This window comes from Linderina pennispora (assembly GCF_002104995.1).
Source record: "Linderina pennispora strain ATCC 12442 chromosome Unknown DL89scaffold_47, whole genome shotgun sequence".
Lineage (NCBI taxonomy): Eukaryota > Fungi > Kickxellomycota > Kickxellomycetes > Kickxellales > Kickxellaceae > Linderina > Linderina pennispora.
This window is the reverse complement of record NW_024468295.1, coordinates 34442-60636: the sequence shown is the minus strand read 5'-3', so window position 1 is coordinate 60636 and position 26195 is coordinate 34442. Positions and strand designations below refer to the sequence as shown.

The 26195-nt window shown below is 50.3% G+C and overlaps 9 protein-coding genes and 3 non-coding genes across 12 annotated transcripts; 8 read left to right on the top strand and 4 right to left on the bottom strand.

Annotated features, from left to right (window-relative positions):
• Window positions 1–201: 201 nt before the first annotated feature.
• DL89DRAFT_271468 (uncharacterized protein) lies at window positions 202–518 on the top strand (the record flags this gene model as incomplete). The annotated part of the gene is made up of 2 exons (XM_040888927.1): window positions 202–289; window positions 379–518. Coding segments are annotated over exons 1-2 (163 nt in total), but the record flags the coding sequence as incomplete, so codon positions are not given.
• Window positions 379–1280, top strand: DL89DRAFT_271467 (protein-tyrosine phosphatase). The gene has a single exon (XM_040888926.1). It carries the CDS (start codon window positions 692–694, stop codon window positions 1235–1237), a length of 546 nt encoding a protein of 181 aa, XP_040739467.1. The 5' UTR covers window positions 379–691; the 3' UTR covers window positions 1238–1280.
• Window positions 1277–2365, bottom strand: DL89DRAFT_133408 (uncharacterized protein). The gene has a single exon (XM_040883336.1). The coding sequence runs from the start codon at window positions 2235–2237 to the stop codon at window positions 1317–1319; it is 921 nt and encodes a 306-aa protein (XP_040739466.1). The 5' UTR covers window positions 2238–2365; the 3' UTR covers window positions 1277–1316.
• Window positions 2366–3016: 651 nt separating this feature from the next.
• On the top strand, window positions 3017–4793 carry DL89DRAFT_271466 (AAA-domain-containing protein). Its single transcript, XM_040888925.1, has one exon. The coding sequence runs from the start codon at window positions 3050–3052 to the stop codon at window positions 4676–4678; it is 1629 nt and encodes a 542-aa protein (XP_040739465.1). The 5' UTR covers window positions 3017–3049; the 3' UTR covers window positions 4679–4793.
• Window positions 4794–5245: 452 nt separating this feature from the next.
• On the top strand, window positions 5246–8954 carry DL89DRAFT_287495 (uncharacterized protein; the record flags this gene model as incomplete). Its single annotated transcript, XM_040889911.1, has 3 exons — window positions 5246–8005; window positions 8206–8660; window positions 8812–8954. The coding sequence occupies 3 exons, from the start codon at window positions 5246–5248 to the stop codon at window positions 8876–8878; spliced, it is 3282 nt and encodes a 1093-aa protein (XP_040739464.1). The 3' UTR covers window positions 8879–8954.
• A 97-nt stretch (window positions 8955–9051) lies between these two features.
• Window positions 9052–10853, top strand: DL89DRAFT_314446 (uncharacterized protein; the record flags this gene model as incomplete). The annotated part of the gene is made up of 3 exons (XM_040891026.1): window positions 9052–10179; window positions 10230–10265; window positions 10317–10853. The coding sequence occupies 3 exons, from the start codon at window positions 9052–9054 to the stop codon at window positions 10695–10697; spliced, it is 1545 nt and encodes a 514-aa protein (XP_040739463.1). The 3' UTR covers window positions 10698–10853.
• Window positions 10854–11905: 1052 nt separating this feature from the next.
• On the top strand, window positions 11906–13042 carry DL89DRAFT_218048 (MFS general substrate transporter; the record flags this gene model as incomplete). Its single annotated transcript, XM_040884344.1, has 1 exon — window positions 11906–13042. A coding segment is annotated over one exon (1137 nt), but the record flags the coding sequence as incomplete, so codon positions are not given.
• A 3757-nt stretch (window positions 13043–16799) lies between these two features.
• Window positions 16800–16872, top strand: DL89DRAFT_t177. The gene has a single exon. It is a non-coding gene; the product is annotated as a tRNA-Thr (tRNA).
• A 127-nt stretch (window positions 16873–16999) lies between these two features.
• DL89DRAFT_t176 lies at window positions 17000–17071 on the bottom strand. Its single transcript has one exon. It is a non-coding gene; the product is annotated as a tRNA-Pro (tRNA).
• Window positions 17072–19485: 2414 nt separating this feature from the next.
• On the bottom strand, window positions 19486–19567 carry DL89DRAFT_t175. The gene has a single exon. It is a non-coding gene; the product is annotated as a tRNA-Ser (tRNA).
• A 2527-nt stretch (window positions 19568–22094) lies between these two features.
• Window positions 22095–24067, top strand: DL89DRAFT_133258 (uncharacterized protein). The gene has a single exon (XM_040883335.1). It carries the CDS (start codon window positions 22189–22191, stop codon window positions 24013–24015), a length of 1827 nt encoding a protein of 608 aa, XP_040739461.1. The 5' UTR covers window positions 22095–22188; the 3' UTR covers window positions 24016–24067.
• Window positions 24068–25085: 1018 nt separating this feature from the next.
• Window positions 25086–25514, bottom strand: DL89DRAFT_228342 (P-loop containing nucleoside triphosphate hydrolase protein; the record flags this gene model as incomplete). Its single annotated transcript, XM_040884872.1, has 1 exon — window positions 25086–25514. A coding segment is annotated over one exon (429 nt), but the record flags the coding sequence as incomplete, so codon positions are not given.
• Window positions 25515–26195: the final 681 nt, after the last annotated feature.

The following is a 26195-nucleotide window of genomic DNA, read 5'->3' as shown; positions in this document are numbered from 1 at the left end:
CTGGCAAGTGAAAGGGGGAATCGGCTATCTCGCGCTGGAAACTGGGTGCAAGGCCTGAAGAATAAGAGGGCCAAAAATTAGCGATAGAGCAGTCCGGAATTGGCACAAATTCCACTTTATTGCTCTTGGTCTTTTCTTCGAGTTTCTTTATTTTCAATTCAAAGACAATCAAATCGAAAACATGTTGCGTGCCTGGGCGTTCCCTTACATGAAGCTGATGCACCCGTTCATCATTGGCGGCGTTGCCACCTGTACACTTTTGCCAAGATTCAGGACACCATGTGCGAGTGTAAGTGATAGCAGAGCGAGTTAAGGGGGGGGGGAGAGCCAACAGCAGAAGACCTATACTAACATAATTTCTGTTGATAACACTTGTAGCTGAGGTGTACGCCAACGACCCCGCGCAACCCCGAAGTATGCCGAAATTCAGGCCAGGAAGCACAAGGCCGAGGGCCACTAAATTTTTGCGACGCCGCAGAGGTTTGTCTTTAAGTGTTTCTCTGTCCTTGAATACATCTTGTCCGTTTCGCTGCAGAGGGGGTTTTAGTTTTTTCTTGGTTGAACACCATAGTCAGCGAACAATAGCCACTGAGGGTATAGCATTTAGTGTGCACGGGGGACGCTGTATATAGACTATCCTTTTTTTCTTTCTCTCTAACAGCTCTCGTTTGTACAGTGTTTTTGTGACTAAATGACACCAGAGGAGGAACGGCAAATAAAGGCAGCCAAGCGCAAGAGCCAGCTGATCGTCCCACCGCTAAACTTTGCAATGATCGCACCGGGAGTGTACCGATCGGGGTTCCCGAATCCCAAATCGCAGCCGTTCCTGCTGCAGCTGGGGCTGCGCACGATCATCTACATATACGATGGCGAATGCAAAGACTACCACCAAAAATTCATCAGCGACAACGACATCAAATTCAGGCACTTTTGCGTGACAGCAAACAAGGAGCCGTTCGAGGAAATGGACCACGCAATGGTGAGCGAGATCCTGGCAGTTATTCTGGACACGCGTAACCACCCGTTGCTGATTCACTGCAACCGCGGGATCCGCCGAGTCGGGTGTGTTGTTGGGTGCGTGCGCAAGTTGCAGGGGTGGGCGATGACGGCGATCTTTGACGAGTACCAGCGGTTCTCGGGTACCAAGATCCGGATTTCAGATCAGGAGTTCATTGAAGTGTTCCAGACACCGGTGCACGTCGACCCGCAGTACAGACCACAGTGGCTGCTCATATAGAGGAAAGCAAAAAAGAGGGAGTAATAAAAAAACATACAAGACAAGCTAGATAAACCCCCGTTCTACCCCTCATGCGGGGCTAACAGTCAAACTTCCAGATCTTGACAGACTTGTCCTTTTCCAGCGAGCCCGAGGCAATGATGTTTTTGAGCGGATGGCAGTCGACGCACAGGACAACATCAGTGTGGCCCTGCAGCTTCTGCACAATCTCCTTGGTCTGCAGGTTCCACAGGTAGATGCACTGGTCCTCGCTGCCCGACACAATCCACTTGCCGCCGGTGATGGAGAAGGTGCCAAAGCAGCAGTATGTCTCGTTCGAATGGCCCTTGTAGACCTTTAGGCATTTGCCGGTGTGGTAGTTCCACAGACGCAATGTGCTGTCGAGGGTCGACGCCAGAATGTACTTGCTATTGGGCGAGAACTTGACAAACGAGACCTGCGGGTTGTCGTCGTTGACGATTGTCTTCAGGCACTGGCCCGAGGCTACGTCCCAGATGCGGATGAGCCCGTCATAGCTGCACGACACAAGCATGGTGCCGTCGCGGTTGAAGTGCACGGCAGACACAGGGTCGGAGTGGGCCGGCAGGGTCTTGATGCACTTGCCGGTGCTGACATCCCAGATGCGCACGGTCTCGTCAAATGACCCCGAGGCCAAAAGCGTCGACTGCGGGTTATAGCACAGGCAGAACACGTAGTTTGTGTGGCCACGCAGCACCTTCAGGCACTTACCCGAGTCGCGGTTCCACAGCCGCACGGTCTTGTCGTCGGAGGCCGTGGCCAGGTACTGCGAGTCAGACGACCACGCCACGTCCGACAGGCCGCCTGCGTGGCCTTCCAAGGTCTTGTCGTACTTTCCATTGTAGGCATTCCACAGCTTCACTGTCTTGTCAGCCGCCGAGGACGCAAGCCAGTTACCGTCGGGCGAAAACTTCACCGACGACACGCCCTTGCGGTGGCCCACCAGCGAGTACTTTAGCACATAGTCCGGCTTCTCCGGCATTGCGGGGCGGGCTGCAGCAGGCGTCTGCGCAGGCGCCGGCCCATCGACACAGCCGGGCGCCCGGTCTCATTAGGAATCCGCCGGACATCCGCCCGATCCCCCTCATTCTCGCTAGCGCTCTCCTCCGACTCGCTCTCCTCCGCATCTGCCCGCCTACTGAGTGCCTTGCGCGCCAGCATCTTCGACGAAAACATCTTGCCGCCGCCCTTGCCGCCTCCCCGCGGATACACTGCGGGCTCCTCGTCTGAGCTCTCCGATGAACTCGTCGCTGGCGAATTACGCGATGGCGGCGCCGACAGCCGTTTGCCTGCGCCCAGAGACTTGCCCGCCGTCCGATGCGAGTGCATCTTGCCCCCCATTTTGCCCGCCCCGGGGCGTGGCGGCGGCGGCTCCTCGAACTCGTCAGAGGACGATCCCGAGTCCGAGCTGTGGTCGCTGAGGTGCGGCTTCTTTGGTTGTGTCGGCGAGGGTGCTGGCGTCAGCTTGCGCTTTGAACCCGGCGAATCTGGTGCTTCGTCGGCCATTTTTCTTCCCGGTGTTGTTAGCGACGACCACCCGACTCCAATGAAATAGAATTGAAAAAGCAAAGAAATTGAACTAAAAAAAGTGAAGAGTGGTTTAGAAATAAAAACGCGTTTGGAGGGATATTGGCATTAAAAAGCTCAATGTTTTTACAGCCTTGCTTGATTGGCTGCTGATGCGCACTATAATATCGTGACCGATACTGGGAGGTCTGAAGAGCGTGGAGCATATTAAATTTTTTCCAAAAAAAAAACTGTGCGAATAGCTGCACTCTACTCACATTCTTCTCCATGGACACGCTCGCCGACAAGCTAGCTGACACGCGCATAGGCCCTGTGGACGACGGGGCATTGCCTGGGTTGGAAGATGCGTACCGGAGCCTGCTTGAAGTAGTATCATATCCGATTCTGCACAGCGACAAATTCAAGCATCTAAACATCGAGCCTCCCAAGGGCGTTCTCCTCTACGGGCCACCGGGCGTGGGCAAGACGCACCTAGTCCGATCAATAGCCACCTCTACCAACGCCACCCTGACGACAATCCACGGGCCCGAGATTCTGACGCCATTCCTAGGTGACAGCGAGCGGTTGCTGCGGGAGAAATTCTCGACCGCCCTCCACACACAGCAGAATGGCCGACCGGCAATAGTGTTTATTGACGAGATCGACAGCATTGCGCCGCATAGGCAACAGAATGCAGGCATGGAGGCGCGGATGGTTGCGCAGCTACTGACGCTAATGGATGGGCTGAAGGGACGGGGCAGACTGGTGGTGATTGGCGCGACCAACCGGCCAAACGCACTAGATCCGGCTTTGCGCAGACCGGGGAGGTTCGACCGGGAGATCTCGATTGACGTGCCAAACCAGATCGCCCGGGCCAAGATCCTCCACCACTATTTGCAAGCAATGCCCATTGAGAATATCGACATTGCAGGGCTTGCTGAATCCACCAACGGGTACGTCGGCGCGGACCTATCGGCGCTCTGCCGCGAAGCCGCCATGCAAGCGATCCGTACAAAGGGCAAGGGAAAAGTGACGCAGCGCGACTTTGCCATGGCCATGCGGCACGTGCAGCCGTCGACCACCCGTGGCGTAGGCATAGATGTGGCAGAGACCACCTGGACCGATGTCGGCGGGCTAAAGGACACCAAGCTCAAGCTAATCCAGGCTGTGCAATGGCCGCTTGAGCACTCCCAGGTCATGCATAGATTGGGCGTCACACCGCCGCGCGGCATTTTAATGTATGGCCCGCCCGGCTGCAGCAAGACGACGTTGGTGAAAATCATCGCCACGCAAACCAAGGCCACATTCCTGTCGGTAAACGGCGCCCAGCTCTACTCGCCATACGTCGGTGATGCCGAGAAAACCGTCCGCGAGCTGTTCAAACGCGCACGAGCAGCCAGCCCCTCTGTGATATTCTTTGACGAAATCGAGGCTATCGTCGGCAAGCGTATGTTTGAAACAAATGCCCAAGGCGACTCGGTGCAGGAGCGCATTTTGTCGACCATGCTCAATGAGATGGATGGGGTCGAGGTAACTAGCAATGTACTGGTCATTGGTGCCACCAACCGCATTGATATGGTGGATGCAGCGTTACTAAGACCGGGAAGGTTCGACCGCATCATCTATGTGCCGCCGCCAGACCGCGCTGCTCGCAAGGAGATTTTGGAGATACGGGCCCGCAGAATGCCGTTAAATGCAACAGTGGATTTCGATGTGTTGGCAGATCTGACCCAAGGGTTTTCGGGTGCCGATTTGGCCAATTTGTCGCGCGAGGCCGCAATGATTGCACTGAGGGAGAATATCGACGAATCCAGGGTCAGCATGGAGCATTTTGACAAGGCGATGAAGGCAGTACAGCCGTCGCTCAAGGCAGACCTGATGGAGTACTATGGCAGGATGCAGCGCGAGTTCGGGTAAGGGGCAGAAGCGCGACTGCCGTTCCTAGAGTAGGCTTGGAGCCCAATGTATGCAAAGTTGGATCCAGAAGCCGCATCACTGTAGATGGCACGTATAGATGTTTCAAGACATTCACACTATTCAAAAACAAAATAGCCGTAATACAAAAGTTGGGGAAGGGCCATGTAATGTCGCCATTTGTGCGGGATATGGCGAGGAGAACAGACAGCATGTAGTAGAGGAAGCCACAGATGCAAAAAAGAAAAACAATGTACAAAGAGGAGCGATTTCTTTGTGTAAATGGGAAATATATGCGTCACATAGGATTAGTATATCTGAATCTGACACTATATACCTGCTGGGGAGGATACGCAATTGAGTTCAGCGGCCGCGCAATTCCAAAGGTGTGGGTTGGCAGGAGAATGTGACCACCCCACCGAGGGAGGCTATAATCACACCAGGCACCGACGATCTTTGAGAGATCACCAGGAGTGGGTGGTATATAAAGAGTTCATGGATTCGGGTTGGCTGTGTCACCAAAAAAACTCTTTCTTCTCTTTCACATATTTTTTCCCTCATATTACTACTATGACCTCGCCAGTATCGTCGCCAGCGCCGGTGATCGGCGCCCGGCTGATAAACAAAACAGTGAGCAGCACACAGCCGTTGCTGCATCGCACGCCTTCGCAAGCCAGCTTCAGCTCGTCGATACTGAAGGCTGGCACAGCGACGCCCAGTCGCACACAGCCGCTGAACGAAACCGGCAGCGTGCGGTGCATCCAGTCGCTGACCCAGCGGCCCGCAGGAAATGCCCTGGCGCTAACCGACGATTCGGGCGACTCAGTACTGACATTAGCGCAAAGCGACGACTACGTATTCAGCGGGTCGCAGCACGGCAGCATCCACGTGTGGAACCGCGACACATACCAGCTGGAAAAGGTCCTGCACGGGCATACAGCCGGGTGCCTGTCCCTGGCGCTGGACATAGGGCGCCGAGTGCTGTTCAGCGGCGGCGGCGACGGCAAAGTCCGAGCATGGGACATGGACAGCCTAAAGTGCCTGTATGTTGTGCATGCGGGAGTGAATTCTGGCGCCGTGCTGTCTTTGGAGTATGCTGAAGCGTCGGATTTGCTGGTGCTCGGGTGCCAGAACACGTCGATCCAGTGGTTCAATGTGGGCCAGAAAGACCTGGTGAGCCGCAGTGAGCGGAGGCGCGAAATGGAGAGCCGCAGGTCGCGGTTCTTCGACGACTCGGTCGAGGCCATTTTGGTGTGCGTACCATCTCTGCCTTTGGCCGGCGATGACGAGCCGGACAGCTCTGAGTTCTACGTGATCTCGGAGTCCAGCATTGTGCAGTATGCGCACAGCGGGTACGTCTACGGGCTTTTGGTTTCAGGCAATGTGTTGTTTTCGGCCGCCAGCGACGGCGCCATCAAGCAGTGGCAGCTGGCTGAGCATGGCATGGAGGAGCTGGCCGAGCTCTCCCGGTCGTTCTCCGATGGCGACTTGCCCGAAGACCTCAGCGTGCATGCGCTGGCGCTCGATGACGGGCTGCTGTTCGCTGGCCTGCAGAGCGGCGACATCGAAGTCTGGGATCTCGAGACCAAGCAGCGCATCCGCGTGCTGCACGGCCACTCCGGCAACGTCTATACGCTTCTGATCCACAACCACAGTCTGTTCTCGGGCTCGGCCGACGGCTCAGTGCGCATTTGGGGAGCCGACCTGCAGAGCCTCGGGTGGATTGCCAGCTCCGGCGACGCCGTGCTGTCCCTGGCCATTTCCATGGACGACATTCTGATCAGCGGATCTAGCGACAACGCCATTGCCTTCTGGGACGTGTCGGTAATGGAGCCGCCAGCCGACGCCCCGGTGCCTCCGATGGCTGTGCCCAGAAGACGGCGCGGACGCCGCATGATGCAGGCGCTGGATCAGTGGATCAGATTCAAGTCGGTGGCGGGCGTGCCTGAACTGCAGCCCGAGTGCCGCCGCGCCGCGCGGTTCCTGAAGGACCTGATGCGGCAGCTGGGCGCCAACGACGCGCGGCTGATCTCCAGCACGCCCGCCAGCAACCCGATCGTGTATGCACGGTTCGATGCGTCCCCGCAGACAGACCTTTGCGAGACTCCCACAGTGTTTGTCTACGGGCACTACGACGTCATGCCAGCCGGCGACGAGCTTCTGTGGAAAACCCAGCCCTTCGAACTGGTGGGCCGAGACGGATATTTGTACGGCCGCGGCGTCACTGACAACAAGGGCCCGGTTTTGGCCACGCTGTTTGCTGTGTCGGAACTCCATGCGTCTGGCGACCTGCCGCTGACGGTTGTGTTTTGCATTGAGGGCGAGGAGGAAAACGGCAGCCAGGGCTTGCATGAGACCATTGCGAGCAATCGCGCGCTGTTCGGCCGCCCGCGCCTGATCCTGCTTTCGTCGTCGTACTGGCTGGGCGAGTCCACGCCCTGCCTGACGTATGGCATGCGCGGGTCGATCCGCGCCAACCTGCGCATTGAGAGCACACGGCCAGCCGATGTGCATGCGGGCGTGTGGGGCGGGGCGGTCACTGAGCCGCTCACGTGCCTGTCCCATATTCTGGCGCAGCTGGCGGACCCGTCCGGCCACGTGACCATCCCCGGCTTCCACGACTCAGTGCGTCCCGTCAGCGACAAGGAATCCGCGGCCATGCGCGAGCTGGTGCAGTGGATCTCCGCGCACGAGTCGGCCGCTCCACTGGTCGCCCGCACTGTCATGTCGCCGCCCGAATCCCAGGCATCACCCAAGTCTACCGCCAGCTGGGAATCGGTGGGGCCCATAGATGCCCGCGATGATCTGTTCGACCAGCTGATGCGGCGCTGGCGCTTCCCGACGCTGACTGTGCATCATGTGGACATATCCACTGTGGCCGCGCGCACCAACACCACGTTAATTCCGGCTGCCGCCCAGGCGTCGCTGAGCGTGCGTGTGGTGCCCGACCAGTCGCTGGAGGATATCTGCCAGAAACTGCGCAGCCATGTGGAGACTATTTTCAACCAGATGCAGCAGTCACGCCATGCCAGCAACAAGGGCGTTTTGGACAACCTCAGGCTGCACCTGGATGTCCACCCGAATGCCCAGTGGTGGCTGGCCGACCCCGACACGCCTGTGTACCAGGCGGCCGCCAAGGCTATTCGCGAGGAGTGGCAGATGGCCAACCAGGCGCATGTCCCGCTGCTGATTCGCGAGGGCGGGTCGATTCCGGCTGTGCCCTGGCTCGAGGAGTTCTTTGGACCCGATGCCATAGCTGTCAATCTGCCCATGGGCCAGTCCTCGGACAATGCTCATCTGGATAACGAGCGCATTTCGCTGGTCAACCTGGTGCGCGGCCGCCAGATCGTCTGGCGCCTGCTCAAGGACATTGACCAGGCTTTGCTGATTAATCCGCCTTGCCAGCTCTAATCAGCACCCCTACGCCAACCTACTGACGACACTTCTAAAACCCCCACCTCTTCCTTTTCACATTCACGCATCACTTTTTTTTTTCTACTCTTTCATTCTTTATTACCATGGGCATAAAGTACGTCTTCCTAGTTAGTCGCCAAGGCAAATTGCGCCTAGTCAAATGGTACATCACCTTGCCGCAGAAAGAAAAGGCCAAAATTGTCAAAGAGGTCAGCCAATTGGTGCTGGCGCGTCGGCCCAAGCTGTGCAATTTCATCGAGCACAAGGACACCAAAGTGGTTTACCGCAAATACGCCTCGCTGTACTTTGTCGCCGGCATTGACATGGACGACAACGAATTGATCACTCTCGAGATAATCCACCGCTTCGTCGAAGTGCTCGACCGCTACTTTGGCAATGTCTGCGAGCTCGACCTGATTTTCCACTTCCAAAAGGCGTATTTTGTCTTGGACGAGATGATCATGGCCGGCGAGCTGCAGGAGTCGAGCAAGAAGACCGTGCTGAGAGTCATGGCGCAGCAGGACGAGACCGAGGCCACAGAGAATGCCGAGCGTGGGTGGGGAGATATCAAGTAAGTACCAGGGGAATAGGGCGCGATGGCTTGCTGTGTTTTATCCGTCAATTGAAACCATGACACTTTTCCTTTTTCCTATAGACTCGAAGATATTTTGGATGCTTTCTAACTACCTTACCCTTTTTCCTGATATTGTACTTTTTTTTAGCTTGGAAGGCATTGCCCGTACTGCCATGGTTACCGTGCAAGAGTTCAAGCAGTCGTTCACCCGCTAATACCCGTTTTTCATTTACTCCATAAACTTGCCACAATATCATTTCTGATTTCAGAAACAAAGGCCATCGACATCAGTTACCAAAAAAAAAAAAAAAAAAAAAAAGAGAAACACCCATTCGCTTCAGCTCACTCTCTAAACAAAACGCAGCCATTCCCTGTTCCATCGCACTTCATGGGTATTCTCGCCGATCTGGGCGGCTCAGCCGCCGCAAAAATCACCTCAACCGAAGAATACCAGGATGCTTTGCAGCGCAGTTTTCTGACACCGCTGGCCCATGCAAGCCCTGGAGACCAGGCCAACATAATCGGCGTGGTCACGCACTGCACAGAGCCCAAGGAGACACGTACCCACGACTACTCGGTCTGCATAAACCTGGTCGATCCCTCACTACCGCTCGCCGGCTTTCTTCCCTGCATTGCATTCCGCGCATCACTCAACCAGTGCCGCAATCTGGTATGTGTTCCCGGCGACATAGTAGTATTTGACCGAGTCAAAATCCAGGTGTTCGAAAAGGCGCACCAGGCCGTCGGCTTCAAGGACAAGGAGGCGGATATAGTGCGCGTGGACATGTCGGTGGCCAAGATGCACCCAGTGGTCAGGTATCTGCGCGAGTGGTGGCAGCAGCGACCGGTTAGCGAAATCCTAATCCCAGCCAAGATGCCATTAGAGCATATGGAGGGTATGCCGACAGAGAAGCAGAGGCCGAAAGTCACCAGCAGCAGCCGACCGCAAGCGCCCAAGCCCATGTCGGGCTCGAAAAACCTGCAGCAGGTGCACCAGCTGGTTCCCGGGAATTTCTCCGACATAATCGTCGAAATCCTGCATGTCACGCACCACGACCGGTCCTGGCACTGCCTAGTCACAGACTACTCTGAGAACCCGCTAGTGCACGAAACCAAAACGCCAACCACGCCCGTTGTCGGCGGCAAGCGCCTGGTGCCGTTGATAATCAACAACCCACAGTATATCCCTGGCCTGCCCAGCGAGCTGTTGCTGAATGCTTTTTACAAGTTCCGCCGGTGCCATGTACGGGAGACCGATATGGATGGTATGCAGCTGATGATGATGCCGGATGCAATGTATCCAGACAAAATCCTGGTGCGCATGGTGAAGGAGGACAGCGAGGATTTGCGTCCGTTGCTGAGGCGCCGCGCAAAGTGCCTGAGGCAAGTGAAGCCGCGCAAAATTTCAACGAGACAGACGGACTTGGGCGCAGGTGCCAAATCCGCTGAACCTACCAAAAGCGCTTACCGAAATGCCGCAGTAACACCGATCGCGGACATTCTTGGTGGCAGTGAGGTGAGTCTTCTTGGGGCTCGGTGGAATATCTGGCTGTTAAACACATGTAGTGTGCATACCTAGCCATGTCCGAGAACCGCCCACAGGTATTTGAGACCCGAATGCACTTTGTGCTGACTGAATAGCCCTTCCTGTAGATGAATGCGCAGTACCGCATTCACGCCCAAATCACCAGCACCTACCCCGCGCTGGTTTCCAGCTGTTCCGTACATGTCTGCGCTCACTGCCACACACGCCTGGTGACCAGCACAGCCTGCTGCACTGGCGCAGGATCTGTCACAGAGCACCGCTTTGTGCTGGAACTGACCGATGGCTCAGCCTCTGTTCTGGCCGTCTGCCAAGGCAGCTATGCAAAGAGATTGCTAGCGCGCGTGCCTGCCTCGCCTGGGGACGGATCGCTACGATCGCTGTGGCCGGCCGGCCAGCCGTTTGACTTTGGTGTGGCGAGTGTGCTGCTGCCGGGACCTGGACCGGCGCATGGATCGCTGGTTAGGACGCTGGTTGTGGTAGACATGTAAAGACAAATTGCCAGTGTTTTTTGGGGATGGCTGGCAAGGGCCTGTTGTTGTGATTTGCTATCTCAAGACCATCCCCCGGATTTCTAAACTCCTCGCAGTCACTCGGTGCTCCGCAGGCTTGGGTTAATTTGTTAAGAAACCAGGTGCCATATTTTTTTCTTATCTTGCAGGCATCTTGCTTTTTTCTCATGACTTCTGCTCTACCTGTGTCCACGGATTACGGACATGGGCCACGGGCGGAAACAGATCTTTTTCCCTTTGCAACACCTTCCTGATCCGAACATTTCACGATGAATCATAAGCTGCCCTTTCCCACATGTGCACTGTTTGTTCACACGGTGATGACCCCCCAGACATGCATATCTCGCAATGCAGCCATGTTCGCTGGTCAGTAGAAGAGCGCGTCTCCTCCCACCCACAAACCAGGGTCTGCATAACCTTCTGCGCATTGAGTAGCACACACATGTCTTCGCCCCCCAGTGATGCCTCGAATTTGGCCCTTCCCTTGTCATCCAGGCCCCACCAGTCCGAAGTCCGAGATGCGGAAACGCAGTCTTATTCGCACAAAATAAAAATTGCGAAATTCAGATCGACATTTTCCGTTCGCAAAACCCAGGATCATTTAGATGCTCTTTCTCTTTGAGAAACCTATTTGGCCCAAGTTCCGAAGAGATTCGCCTTTGGGGGAGGCGATAGGCATTTTTTTTCGCTGTGACTTGTTTCCCGAGAGGAGCCTTGCCTAATGCCCCCCACTGGGAACTCGCGGGTAGCTTATATAAAGCGGCCATGTGCCTGCGCTTTTCCTTGTCTGAGGTATCTGCTGTCTTGCCGGTAATCGCTACATTCTAATATTCCCTATTATTCTGTTTAATATCCTTCCATCAAATTTCTCCCAGCCTCCTTTTTCCATACACGGAATCCGATCTTCGCTAGATACAGTATAAAGGCAGACACCACACTGCATAATGTCGCACATCAAAAATAACAGCGACGTGACCACGTCGGAGATTGAACACACTATCCGAGACACGGACACCATGTCCACAGTGAGCAGCCGCAGCCCCTACACCGACAAAGTATCGGAGTACTCTGGAGATGGCCAGGACAACACGGCCGACGAGAAGGGAAGCATCCGGGAATCGCCCTCATCAACAGATGTCTCGCAGCCCCCGCCCCGGTGGTGGGAGAGTAAGTCGTACGAAGAGCAGCCGGTTGACGGTAAATATGGGTGGATCGTGGTAACCGCCGGTTGTTTCATGCTGATGTTCTCTATGGGCTGTGTCAACAGCTACGGGTCGTACCAGACGTATTACCATGCACACCAGTTCCCAGAAGAGGACATGTCGACCTTAGCATGGATCGGTACTCTGCAATTCGCTGTCATGAATGCGGTCGGCATCCCAGCCGGAATCCTGTGCGAGCGGCTAGATTCCCGTCTGGTCACCTTCCTCGGCGGTATCATCATGGGCATCTCTCTGATCATCGCGTCATTCTGTGACTCGGCTGTCTGGAAGCTGATTCTAACACAGGGAATCGCCTTCTCACTTGGCGCATCCCTGGTCTTTATCCCTGCTACATCTATCCCGTCCCAGTGGTTCGTCAAGTACCGCCCGCTGGCCATTGGCATTGTTGTCGCTGGCAGCGGTATCGGTGGCCTGTGGCTGACTCCGGCTACCGACAGTATGATCAAGAACCTTGGCACCGGCTGGTCTCTGCGCATCACCGGAATTATCATTATCGCCGTTAACTCTGTGTCGAGCATTTTCATGCGCAACCGCTTGAAGGTACAGTCACGCGATAAGGTCGTCGATTTTGGACTTTTGCGCGACATCCGGTTCATGTTCATTTTCGCCGGCTCCATCTGTGCAACCACTGGCTACTTCACTCCCTTCTTTGATATGCCAACCTATGCGGCCAAGGTCGTCCACATGGAGGAAAACCTGGCCAGCAACCTAGTCACCATCATCAATGCCGCATCGACTGCCGGCCGTGTCCTGACAGGTCAGATTGCCGTAATCCTTGGCAACATCAATGCCCTGGTCCTCTGCATGTGCATTGCTGCACTCAGCCTACTGGTCCTGTGGCTGCCGTTTGAAACTCCCGGTACCGTCATTGCGTGCACGATCATTTACGGCTTCTTCTGCGGCGGCTTCATCAGCCTTTTGCCCGTCATTATTGCCAATCTATGGGGCGTCAACCGCATCGCGACCATTATCGGCCTGCTCTATATTGCCAATTTTATCGGCACCCTTTGTGGTGCCCCGTCGTCGAGCGCTATCCTGGATAATATTGGCCATGGCACCAATTTCCGCCCTACTATTGCATTCTCGGGTTGCTTTATGGCTGCCGCATTCTTGATGTTCTGTTGTTTGCGCATTGCAGCCAGCAGAGATTTTAAGAAGAGGATCTAAGCTCTGGTCTTTCTTTTTTTTGCACTTTTTATTCACAACCAATCACCCATATCATAAATGCACTATTTTTTGGTATCCATGTTTGTACTGTTGTGTTTGTTGAATGTATCAGAAAATTATATTACTTCTCACCCTTTTCCTATTCTTTCCTTTTATTCTCGAATCGGTCCAGTCACCGGCCAGGTCTCTTTGCTTCCTTTTTTTCTTCACTAATTCCCTATTAATCTCTTCAAGACTGCCTTGGTCTGTCTCTTTTCCAATATATTCTCTTTTACTTGGGTGCTACAGCCCGACCAAACTCAATAGCTCGTAACCTCAAACACTCTTTTGGTTGTTTGCTTTTGACTGTGTCTTCAACCGCGTCAAGCTATGTAGTGGAACATGATCTTATGTGCCTATATTGATATATGGCACGCTACTGGTCACATAATGCTCCGTTGCTTATTGGCTGAGCGGAGGAATCACAATAGAGTATTCACCCACCCTTGAAGTATGCAGCTACTCTACGGGGTTCAAGTGTGTCTCGCTCGGCATGCTTTGGGTGGTATGGATGATTATCGGCGTGTATATTATTCGTCTGCTCAACATTCAGTCCAACTACAACGATTTTTGGCATTTCATTGGCATCTACGTGCTGTGCCTGGTCGCCATGCTGTTCACAACACTTGTTCATCTTATTCGCCCACGATTTCCTTTCAGCCGTATCTTGCGCTGCCTTTTAACTTCTGTCGACCTGGTTGTCGGAAATTTGTGCATCTGGATCCTGATGGTATATCCTGCCAACCAGTGTATTTTCCACCGCGGCGAATACTTGAATATCTGGCCGCTTCGCCTGACTCATTATGAACAAAAGGCGGATATCCAGGCTAAAATCGAGTAGACTGTCAGAAGGTTACAAGCGATACAAGTATATTGTAGAGCGGGCTGAAACACCTGAAGATATATGTATTGAGAAAGTGTGAGAGAGTGCAGGAAGGCACTAAGCAAGTAGAAAAATATAGAAGAAAGACAGGAAGGATCCGGTCCAGTATTGGACTGGGTAGCAAAATATAAAGAGAAAATAGAACAATGAAATAAGGAAAATCTAATTCTGATATAGACTTCAGAAAGTACCAGCAGTATACTACATGCCGATATGGCTGCTTTTCAAAGACAGAACACACACTTTGCTAGAGATATATACACACTAAATCCAAACCTAGATGGATATACTGCAAGCATAATCGAGCACACCATGGGACTCAGCCAACCAATATATCCCGAAAGCTATTCTCTAAACTCTGACGATATACAAGGTTCTTATGGATGTTCAAAGCGTATTCTATATCACATTTCTTAGCTGAGAAATATAAGCCAAGATGCATTTATTGTGGTAATCTACTAGTGATAGCATGAAACTCTATAGGGTGGCTAGGAGCTCCTCGCTCAGTGCATCTACTTGGTAAGTCAGACTGGATGTTCAGCTGGCCGCCTAGCTCAAGCTCTCCTGGCTGGGCTGGAAGTTCTTTCTCGTCCGCTGTATCGTCTTGGTGCGAGAATCTTACACTGGCAGATTCTGAGTATTCATCAACTCTTTTGTATACTGACGCTATCCTGTCACTCTCTAGCTGCAGTAGCCAGTCTTCCAAGTACGCTCGCCGGTAGAATATACTCCTAAACACTGGTATGAAAAGTATAATCCATACTGAAATATTTGTGACGCATGTATAAATAATCGTTGACATTACTCGATACTCTATGTCAAGCGGGTAATACGGAACAAGTCCAGTGAACAGAGCCGTGTGTAGGATATCAAATATTCCCAGGAACAGGATTATTGAGAACTCGCCGATCTCGCTAAACACTGAGTAAATTTCGCGAAGACGCCAGATTATAAATCCACAGGCAGTCAACGATACCCAGACGAATGCCATTCCGGTATAGAGAATGTACAATGAGATACTGCACATTTGTACACGTGGGATAAAATGAACTGGTGACTCACCACCAGCAGCATGTGCGTTGATACAGATTACGAATATGATAGTAAACAATGATGCCATCGGTATGTAAAATGGCAGTCCCCGAGCTTTCTTCCCTTGAGCAAAGATGAGATCCATCGTATAGGCGCGCATAAATATGGCAGCAGCATAGGAACATACTAGGAATGCCCTTACCCAGATCACCCACAGTTTGCAATTCTGCCAAAATCCAACAACATTAATATGGCCATTTGTGACCACGTCGCCTATATACCAGATGATGCCAGAGAGAAGCATGAGTGTTGTAAGTGGAAGATTCTTTGCTCGAATTGGCGGGTAAGAGATGTTGAGCCATGCGTATATAACTAGAAGTGCTGTGGTACCAAATATTGATGTGCATGCAATTATTGCTGCACGGTCAGGTGTCCCGACAGGATCCAGTGCTTTTGACAAAAGGCTTCCTGCTGCTGCAATTCAGTCGGTGTCGGATATAGCTGGGTACATAAGGTATAAATATGATAGAAAAAAACAAACTATGCAGAGGGTCAAATGAAAATCGGCTGAGAATGAGGTGATAGGGTAAGTAATATACTCGAATATTTGCACAGCAGAGCACTCAGGGCTGTCCAAAGATAAAATATGCAAAAGGGTAAAGAACACGCTATTCACAATTGTCCAAAAAAAAGTATGTAGTAAAAATACACTGGTTTTTGCCACTATTCATGCACTATACACCACACTACTCTGCAGCTTTCATTATGTTTTTTATTTATTATCTAGGGTTGAATAAGTCTCATTTAAAGAATGCTATCAAAGACTGGAACATATAAAAAAGCCATTGCAATGAGTATGTATATCGCTGGTATATGCAAATAAGGAAAGTATGGCGACATGTTTAAGAAAAAGTACCAGAATAAAAAAAAGTAACAAAACAAAGCAACTGCTGGTTGCTAGAACGTTACATTTGTGTACATATGATTATCTAAGGAAATTGTGGGGTTTAAAAGGGGTGAAGGAGAGGATTGATCAGCGGGTCGAGTACCAGCACAGTCTGGGTCGGTTGCGAAAGACATAGCAGTCACTGGTCTTGCTTGAAAATGGTATCCGTGAATAAACGGTAATAATAATAATACTATTAATGACGGTCGTGGGAAATACAGATATCCTAGTAAAGCAGTAAACTACCAAGCTCTTTCTCTCGTTCGTGGAAATCTGCAAGGTAATCTACGACTTCGATGGTAACGGTCCTATCTTATAACGTTGGAAAACTTAATAGAATAAAAGCTCAGAGAACTGTTCTTTAACGAGATCATATACTAAAAAGTAGACCACAAAACTTAATGTTGCTCGCTGCTCATGGCTGTATTTATACTCGTTCGGCGGGATGGACTTCGGCAAACGGAGTATGCTACTTGCTGCTATCGGCTGCCGGGCGACCACGGGACAGTGTTCCCATATCCGTATAGACCCGATGTATACACATCAGCGGCCATCTGTTGGTGGACGTCGCGAGCCAGGTACATCGCCACGAATCCATTCGTGGGCGTCAGCTCGACCGGCGATAGTCAGGGGCGGTCTGTCCTGATAGCAGAACAGCGGCGTGTGACGACGGAGAAGAGAAGTAAAAGATAAAAAAAAAAAGGAGGATAAATAAAAACCCCTTGATGTGTAACCATTGTCGTGGTCCAACCGTGGACCAATTACGACATGGCAAAATCAACAAATGGGATGCCTTCTTGGCTCAGTTGGCAGAGCGTCTGCCTAGTAAGCAGAAGGTCGCCAGTTCGATTCTGGCAGAAGGCAGCATCTTTTTTGCCATTCCTAGTCTCGATGTAGCGAGAGTCAAGCGCAGCTGTGCCTGTTTTTTGCATGGCCAGCGTTTATTTCCGCAAAAAAGCCCTACAGCGAAATGAGCTGGTGCAAAAACTTGGGGCTCTGCCGGGGATTGAACCCGGGACCTCTCGCACCCTAAGCGAGAATCATACCGCTAGACCACAGAACCAGTGAAATATTTTTCTCTGCTCTGTGGTGTTTAAAAGGGGTGAAGGAGAGGCTTGATCAGTGAGTCGATCACCAGCACTGTCTGGGTCGGTCATGAAGGACATTGTAGTCGTTGGTCTTGCTTGAATCGAATATCCGTGAATAAACGGTAATAATAATAATGATAATAATAATAATAATAATCGCGGGAAATTCAGATATCCTAGTGAAATAGTAAACTACCAAGCTCTTTTCTCTCGTTCGTGGAAATCTGCGAGGTAATCTACTACTTCGACAGTAATGGTCCTAACTATCTTTTGGAAAACTAAATAGAAATATAACTCAGTGAACTGTTCCTTAACGAGATCATATACTAAAAAGTAGACAATAAAACTAAAAGTTGCTCACTGCTCATGGCTGTATTTATACACGTTCGGCGGGATGGACTTCGGCAAACGGAGTATGCTACTTGCTGCTATCGGCTGCCGGGCGACCACGGGACAGTGTTCCCATATCCGTATAGACCCGATGTATACACATCAGCGGCCATCTGTTGGTGGACGTCGCGAGCCAGGTACATCGCCGCGAATCCATTCGTGGGCGACAACTTGACCGGCGATAGTCAGGGGCAGTCCGTCCTGATAGCGGAACAGTGGCATGTGACGAAGAAGAGAAGAGAAGTAAAAGAAAAAAGGGAAGACAAATAAAACCCCTTGATGTGTAACCATTGTCGTGGTCCAACTGTGGACCGATTACGACATGACAGCTCGGCTCGAAATTTTTGTATATATATAGTAATAGTTCCACATGCCAACATCAAATTTCAATATTTTCCATATGTTCTTTTTTTTTTTTAAAATAGGAAAGCATTGTTGCACGCCCACTGCAGCTGCCTCTGACGTCGACACGTCAGTCGAATTAGGTGATAGCAAGCCAGCCACCAACAAGATCCCCACTACAGCCTATAATATAAAGGCAATGTTTAGCCTCTAATAAGTTGCATATGTTACCTTAGGGAATAAGTAGTTAATAAATATATGGAATAAATAACTTATCCAAAAAATGACTAAGGGGAAGAAGGAAGGCTGATCATCTGTCTGGGCCTTTGTACGTATGTGTTTCGGCCTTGTCTATGGTGGCGCAGGGGGACTCTGGACCCTGAATATCAACAGTATAGATTGCTATATTGAAAATACCCCTAAGCAACTCATCCATTCCTTTTCCTTCTTTTCATTAGTAGTAGTTATAACCTTTATAATCCCTATACATTCAATAAATACAACAGTATAACTAAACTAGTTTCTAGTCAACTATGAATTTAATAGAAAATATAAAACTATATTAAAACTTAAATATAGTAAAGTTAGTTTGGACCATATATAGTCCTTATGCTTTATAGTAGTTCTTGCCAGATTATCCTGAGATATACCAATTGTTGTACACTATATATTAGAGGATATATAGGGTTACTTATCTGACTATAAATTGATTAAACATATTATAAATACTGGTAATTTTAGTAAAATATAAATTTCACCTAAACTACTAGTAGTATCTTAGAAAAGATTCAGTAAATAGTATTTCATTATGGTTATTTAACTATATCTATTGGGATATTGACTTTTATTACCCAAAGGTAATTAACCCTAAATATGCAAAGTTTTTTATACTAGTTAAAATCATATTTACTAAAACTTTTCTTAGATACTAGTAGCAGTTTAGGTAAAATATTAAGAAAAATATTTTATCTTAATAATCATTTATAAATATAGAAATATTCTGGATATAATATTTAATAATATCTAAACTAAAAATAATTAGTAATAAAAAACTATTATGAAAATAATTAATCAAATAACTAACTAAATTATAAATTTTAGAAATTTATATGTCAAAGAATGGCCCCTATAGGCTACCTATGCCATCAACTAAGATGAGGCCACTATTACCTTTAGCTCCATAAGCCTATACCAACCCTCTTATAAACATAGCAGATACTAGTAGTAGATTCATAACCCAGATAGGATAATACCTAGAGTTTACTAGAATAATAACTAGGTATAAAAGTGCATCCCTATATATTTTGCAAATAATAATAGTATCAATATGCCTAGTAATACTGGTGATATCATTTTATGAATCTATCAGAGCATCAAATGCAGTTACTATAGTAATAGTTGTGGGGTGTACACTATCTATGAATATGATACTAAGTGTAGAGTAAAGGCAATAATAAAAGCAATAAGACAGCCTTAAGCATTTGTCAAGAAAAAGGTATATCTGAAGTGGGAATTTAGTACTACCAATAGCCATCGCCACGAGTACCCACTCATTTTTGCGTTAGGATAATGCCACAAAAGAGATAGCACAGTCGGTTTCCCAGGAACACACAGGCAGCGAACGGAATAAAAATGGGAGCACGAGGCAAAAAGGAATCGTCAACAACAGGATTTGAACCTGTGCGGGCAGAGCCCAAGTGATTTCTAGTCACTCCCCTTAACCACTCGGGCATATTGACAATCAGCACAAACGCTGATCCGAAACAATCATGTTAGAAAATAGAAAATTAAAATATACAAGAATAGCAGGATATGCTGCTATGTAACTGCTTTCGACATAGGAGATCAGTCAGAAATGGTTAGCTATTTAATAATTATTAATATTTTTATTGTTTTCTTGTTCTGATGCCAAATATGGTGCTTCTACGAAACCCCCTTCGGCATCCTGAAAAATTTCAGTTGATTTCTTGTGACCCAGCCTGTATCTCAGTAGAAGCATATTAATTGTGTATCAACTGAAATTTTTCAGGATGCCGAAGGGGGTTTCGTAGAAGCACCATATTTGGCATCTTTGTTTGTTTGTTAATCTAGTTGCTAGAATCTTTTTGGCCATTGCTAAACATTCTGTTTTTTAAAATATTTATCTACTGTTAGTAATTGATTTCTTATTTGTTAATTGGTTATTCTGTTAACAGATATTTAGTTTCTTTAAACTTTTATATTTATGAATGGCCTCCATAGCAATATGCAGTTTCAGTCCTGCTACCATCGTCTAGCAAATACCGAAAATTTCTGTCTGCTCTGACCCTATCTGTATTAGTATTTAACTGAGCTGCACTGAAGGTATTATTACTTAGGTGTTTAAGTAGATGCAAATGTACAACTGTGATCCAACATACTATGACCCATTTGTATCAAGTATTTCTATGAGGGCTAGATAATTCCATGTCAATATACAGAGTTAAACATGCTGTTGTCTATCTGATAGGAGGTCATTCACAATTACTAAACTTAGTAAAAGATAGTTTCAACTTTAAAACTTATTATTTTTTATATTTTTTTATACTTCTATAAAACCCCCATCAGCATCCTAAAAAATTTCAGTTAATACACAATTAATATGCTTCTACTGAGATAGAGGCTGGGTCATAAGAAATCAATTGAAATTTTTCAGGATGCCAAAGGGGGTTTCATAGAAGCACCATATTTGGCATCAGAATAAGAAAATAATAAAAATAATAAAAATAATTAAATAGCTAACAATTTCTGACTGATCTCCTATCCTTTAGTCTATCAGTTGCTTTTACTTGCCAAGGCTTTCTTTAATATTAGAATGCATTTATTATTCGATAATAGAGCTTCTAACTTTCTATTAAAAATAATAGCTGCAGACTACTCACCTATGTGTTGTGTATAGTTACTCAAGTTTGAATTCACTATTTGGCAGTAGGAACATCGTATCCAGAGCATATACCATTAGTAGACTCATATATGTGAATGAGATCGACAGTCAGGCATCACCTGACTGAATGACAAGATCATCCAAAGTAAACAATCAGTTGCTAGATGAGGTTTCATTGGGGTTTTCGATTTGCTGCCATCAAAAGGTCACATTTGCCCAGATTGTCAAAAGGATATGTAGCTTGGTGCATTTCAAAGTTGGTAGTGATCTGCATAAGCCTGTTTGAGCAACCGTATATCACATGTATTAGATCTATACAAAGAGGGATGAGCAGCTTCTAGAGCCAAAGTGTGGCTCAAACTGCCCATGGCGATTAGCATTATTCACACTTGGAAGGCAGTTCTGGATACAAGCGGCCAGGGTCGACTAGCCTAGGTGAACAAAGTGTGATAGCTGCAACTAGGGCACAGTCCATGTACTCACTAGCAGCAAGATTGGAATGGAGCTCTGAGCATATACATTAAGTTAGCCAAGACTCTATGGTGTTCTTCCAGCCACTGCTCTTACACTTGACTGCTTTCATGGAAGGATCCAATCAAGACATCAACCAGCGCAGCTTGAGAGCGCCATGGTAGGAGATTTATGAGCATGCATTCAGTATGATAGTGTACTAGAATTACCAACAGGTCATGTGTCCAGTAAGAATTTATATCGGCCATGCAGACGAATACATGGCGGGCGCATCAAGGATGGCACCAGGAAAGTGGTAAACTTGCAGACAGAAAGGCATGTGTGTGGCTCGATGCTGCTTTTTATGAAGGGGGAGAAAGGGGGTGGGAACAGGGGGGTATATGATGACAGTAGCCAGGCCTTTTTCGAGACATTAAGGGGGCAGGTGGAAGCAGCAGATTGTTTCAAGGTGAAACTCGGTCAGAGTATTTGCACGCAATAGCCGCTACAGCCGCGAACGACAACAAAAGCCTCCCCAACTTCGCCTCTCCCCCAAGCCGGGCCGCTTTGCCCCAGCTTTCCAAGAATGAACAGCCATCGCGTGCGCAGAAGAAAGGGAGGGGATTTGCAAAACTTGATGTGAGCATTATGTCCCAGTGCGCACGGGGCACGCAAAAATAAAAAAGCAGTGTTTACAGCGGAGGATGCCGGGAAAGGCGAGCAGGTTTTCCGACACCGCAAACAGGTGGTGGCGGGGTGTGGTTTTTTCTCTTGCTTGGACTGGCTGGAAAGCCTCGCCTTTCGCCGGGCTGCTTTTTCCGACATGGCTTTATGCACCAATGTGCCCGATATTGCCCGCTTACAAAAGGAGAATAAAGCAGATTATCACAGGGCCGCGGCCATGTATATATAGCCAGAGCGGCTGACGGGGATTTGCCGCTGAACTACCATATTGCACTTTTTTCTTCTTCGCTCTCCCCACACTTACTCAATTGACCTCTGTAAACGATGGCACCTATCATGGCCGAGACCACGTCTTCCAACCAGTCTCGCAGCAGCACGCCTGACCTGATCGCCTCCAGCGCCGGTACCGCCTTGCCCTATGCCACACGCTCCGCCATGCACCTGAAGGGCCTGGTTCCGTCGGGTGTCGAGAACTTTGACATACAGGAGAAGCGCGTGCTGGAGCAGCTCCAGCTCAAAAGCACAAATATCGAAAAGTACATATTCCTGTCGTGGGTACGAACGACCAACATCAATCTGTTCTATCGGCTGGTGCTCCACAACCTCAAGGAGATTGCTCCCATCATCTACACGCCGACCGTAGGCAAGGCATGCCAAGAGTACTCGCACATTTACCCGTTCTTGGCGCCACCCAATGCAGTCGACGGCCTGTACATTCCAATAACCGAGGTCGACAATATTGATGAGATTATCAGCAACTACCGCGAGTCGATTGAGGGTGACGAGCCCGAGATAACAGTCATCACCGATGGCTCACGCATCCTGGGCCTGGGCGATCTGGGCATGAACGGCATGGGTATTCCGGTAGGCAAGCTGCAGCTGTACGTAGCTGCGGCTGGTCTTCATCCCGACAAATGCCTGCCGATTGTGCTGGACTTTGGCACAGACACAGAGCAGTACCTCCAGGACCCGCTGTACCTTGGTATTCGGCAGCGCCGCCCGGACAACGAGACATTCTATGCTGCTGCTGACAAGATCATCACTGCGCTGCACAAGGCATTCCCGAATATGTTTATCCAGTTCGAGGACTTTAGCACTGACCATGCTTTTGGCCTGCTCGACAAGTGGCGCAACCAGATATTGTGTTTTAACGACGATATCCAGGGCACCGGGTCAGTTATCCTTGGCGGCTTTATCTCTGCCGTGCAGCAGGCTGGAATCCCACCAAAGAACCAGCGCATCCTGTTCGTTGGGGCTGGCTCTGCCGGCGTTGGTGTCGCCAAGCAGCTGGCTGACTACTTTATCATTGAGCACAGAATCCCAGAGGAGCAGGCCAAGGCTATGTTCTGGTTTGTCGACTCGCGCGGCATGATCACGGCCAACCGCGGCGACAAGCTGGCCGACCACAAGATTTACTTTGCCCGCCACGACAACGGGGCCACACAGTGCAAGACGCTGGAGGAGACGCTCGACTACGTCAAGCCGACGGCACTCATTGGTCTGTCAACCATCTACAAGGCGTTCCACGAAGGTATTCTGAAGCGCATGGACGAGCTGAACCAGACGAACCGCCCGATTATTTTCCCGCTATCGAACCCCGAAACCAAGGCTGAATGCTCGTTTGAGGAGGCCATGGTGCATACAAACAACCGTGTGCTGTTTGCATCTGGCACCGCGTTCCCGACATATACGATCCCCGGGACCGGCGAGGACCGTGTTCCAGGCCAGGGCAATAACATGTATGTGTTCCCACCCATTGGGCTTGGATCGGTACTGTGCAAGCCTAAGCGCATCACCGACACCATGATCTTTGCTGTATCAAAAGCGCTGGCCAACTCGCTGACCGACGAGGAGCGTGCTCGTGGCGAGCTGTACCCGCGCATCGAGCGCATCCGCGAAACCTCGGCGCAGATCACGGCAGCGTTTATCCACCAAGCGGTCAAGGAGAACCTGGCGCAGGAGGACTCGTGGATCCAGATGGCCAAGGAGAGCAGCGTGGCAGGCACTGCCGACATTCCTGATGGAACATACTCAATGGAGGTCGTCGAGGAGGTCAAGAAGAGGATGTGGTTGCCGGCCGAGAACTTCCAGCAGCTAGTCACGTCATGCCCGCACTACCACCATCACCCGCACACGCACATCAAGCTGTAGAGGGGGTTTAGAGAGAAAATTGGAAAGACAATAAAGAAAAGAGAAAGGGCTAAAAAGATGACAATGTTGGTTTGGATGAAGAGGGAGACGGTTTTGGATTATGCTTACTTGCCACCAAAGACACTCCAGTTGGGCTTTGTCGGAAACTCAGTCTCCCACTTGACGTTCTGGGCAAACGAGAAGTGGTCGTTGACAGGCAGGTTGTGGAACGACGCCTTGATCTCGTCTTCGAACTTGAGCTTGTTCTTTGACGAACTCATCATGACCTGCTCGGGATCGAAGCCGGCGCCGCCCTTGTACGCGTAGTTGAACGAGCGGTGCTCAAACGCCTCTGTGCGGGCCTTGTCGGGCTTGTCAGCGTGCACGTGGCGGAAGCTGTTCATGTGCTTGTGCTCGTAGGTGCGTGCGGTGCCTGCCTTGGCGTTCTCCTGGTGCTCGTGCTGGTGGTAGTAGTGTGAGCGGTCGTGGAAATGTCTCCGCTTGCCATCGCACTCAACCTCGTGGCCCTGCTGGTCGCGGTCCAGGGACAGGTGGTCGAAGGCACGAGCCAGGCCCTGCGTCGGGTTGACCATGTGGTCTGAGTGCTGCACGTGGCGCGTACGGCGGTCTGCCTCCCGGCCCTTTCCGACCTCGCGGTCCGCCTGCTCGTTGTACAGCGAGTGGTTGAAGTGCTGCGTGTGCTGCTCGTCCTCCCACATAGCCTTGGTCTCCTTGTACGTTCCATAACCCTCGTTGGGCTTGGTGATCGTCCCGACAGGCGGCTTGCCGACCCAGTCAGCCTGGACAAAGTCGACAGCCTTCTGCTCCTTCTTCTTCTTGATGGTCTCCTCCTCGACCTTGACCTTGACGGTGACCTCCTCCTTTACCTCCTCCTTCTTCTTGCACTCCTGCTTCTTCTCCTCCTCGACCTTGACGGTGACCTTGATCTCCTCCTTCTTGCATTCCTCCTTGGGCGGCTCGGCCTTGCAGGGTGTAGGCTCCTTGCTGGGAGGGAACATCACCATGATGCTGCTGATCGTGCTGTGCGTGAACACCTCGTCCTCAGTCATGCCCTTCTTGGGCGGTGGCAGATGGGTGGCGATGTTGTGGATGAACCGGAAGCCCTCGTAAATCGACGGGCGGGTCATGAGCCGGTCAAAGCGCGCAACAACCTCAGAGCCAAACTTGCCCTCGACGCCCGTCGGGTGGCTGGTGCGTGCCTTGACACGCTCCTTGCACACCTTGACGTCAATGTCAAAGTACAGCGCGTCCACCGGTGCAAACGCGTCCTCGGCAATCTTGACCCAGATTTTGCGCTGGTCCTCGTCAAAGTTGCACCGATCAATGACCACATTCTTGCCCTCCTTGAGGAACTTTGCTGCGTGCTGCTCGCACAGGGACCGGCTGCCGGACTCGTCCTGGTTGATACGCTCCCAGCTGTGTCCGTGCGCCGCTAGGCGCTTGGCGAACGCCGTTTTACCACAGCCCGGCAGGCCGATGAGTACAAGCATTTGCGGCATCTTTTATACAGTGTGTTTCGTGTAACAGTGTCTATATGGGCTATGTTTTGGCTGTTAGCTTCTGCTGCTGCGTCGGGGTGAGTGGAACGTATTGTTTATTTTAATTTCTGGTGGGATACGGAGACACAAAGGGCTGGTCGTGGATGTGGGAGTGGCGGGCGGGCCTTACCTAGTGGATATAACGGCTTTTTGGTGCCTTTTTTCGTAAAGTAAAAGTAAAGTAGCTTTTTTTGCACAACGGACGCAAAAAGAAGGAAGAAAAATGCAGCTCAGACTAGTTGAATAAGCGAAGAATTGGAGAAGTAAAGAAAAATTTTAGACGAGCCAGCATTGAGAGCGACCTTGACACCCATTAAACTTTATACCGTCTCTGCTAGCACTCTTCCTGGCGACCTGTATAGTGCGCACATCCCCTCCGGCCCTTGGCCCGAGTCACACTCGCGGTTTCAAAAAAAAGCCCAAGGCGCCAAAAAGCCAATCGAGCTCACTATACCGCAGAGATATGCGCGCTTTGCCCTGATATTCACCAAAAACACCCCATCCAATTGCGGGCGCCCCCTCCATGCTATTGCTCCCTTTGGTTCTGTCACGGGGGATCTATAGTACTGCGCAGTACTTTGTCACCGGCGCCCGGCTCGGCTCAAGCCTGGCATCACTGCGAGCCGGCCTGCAGCGTTATTG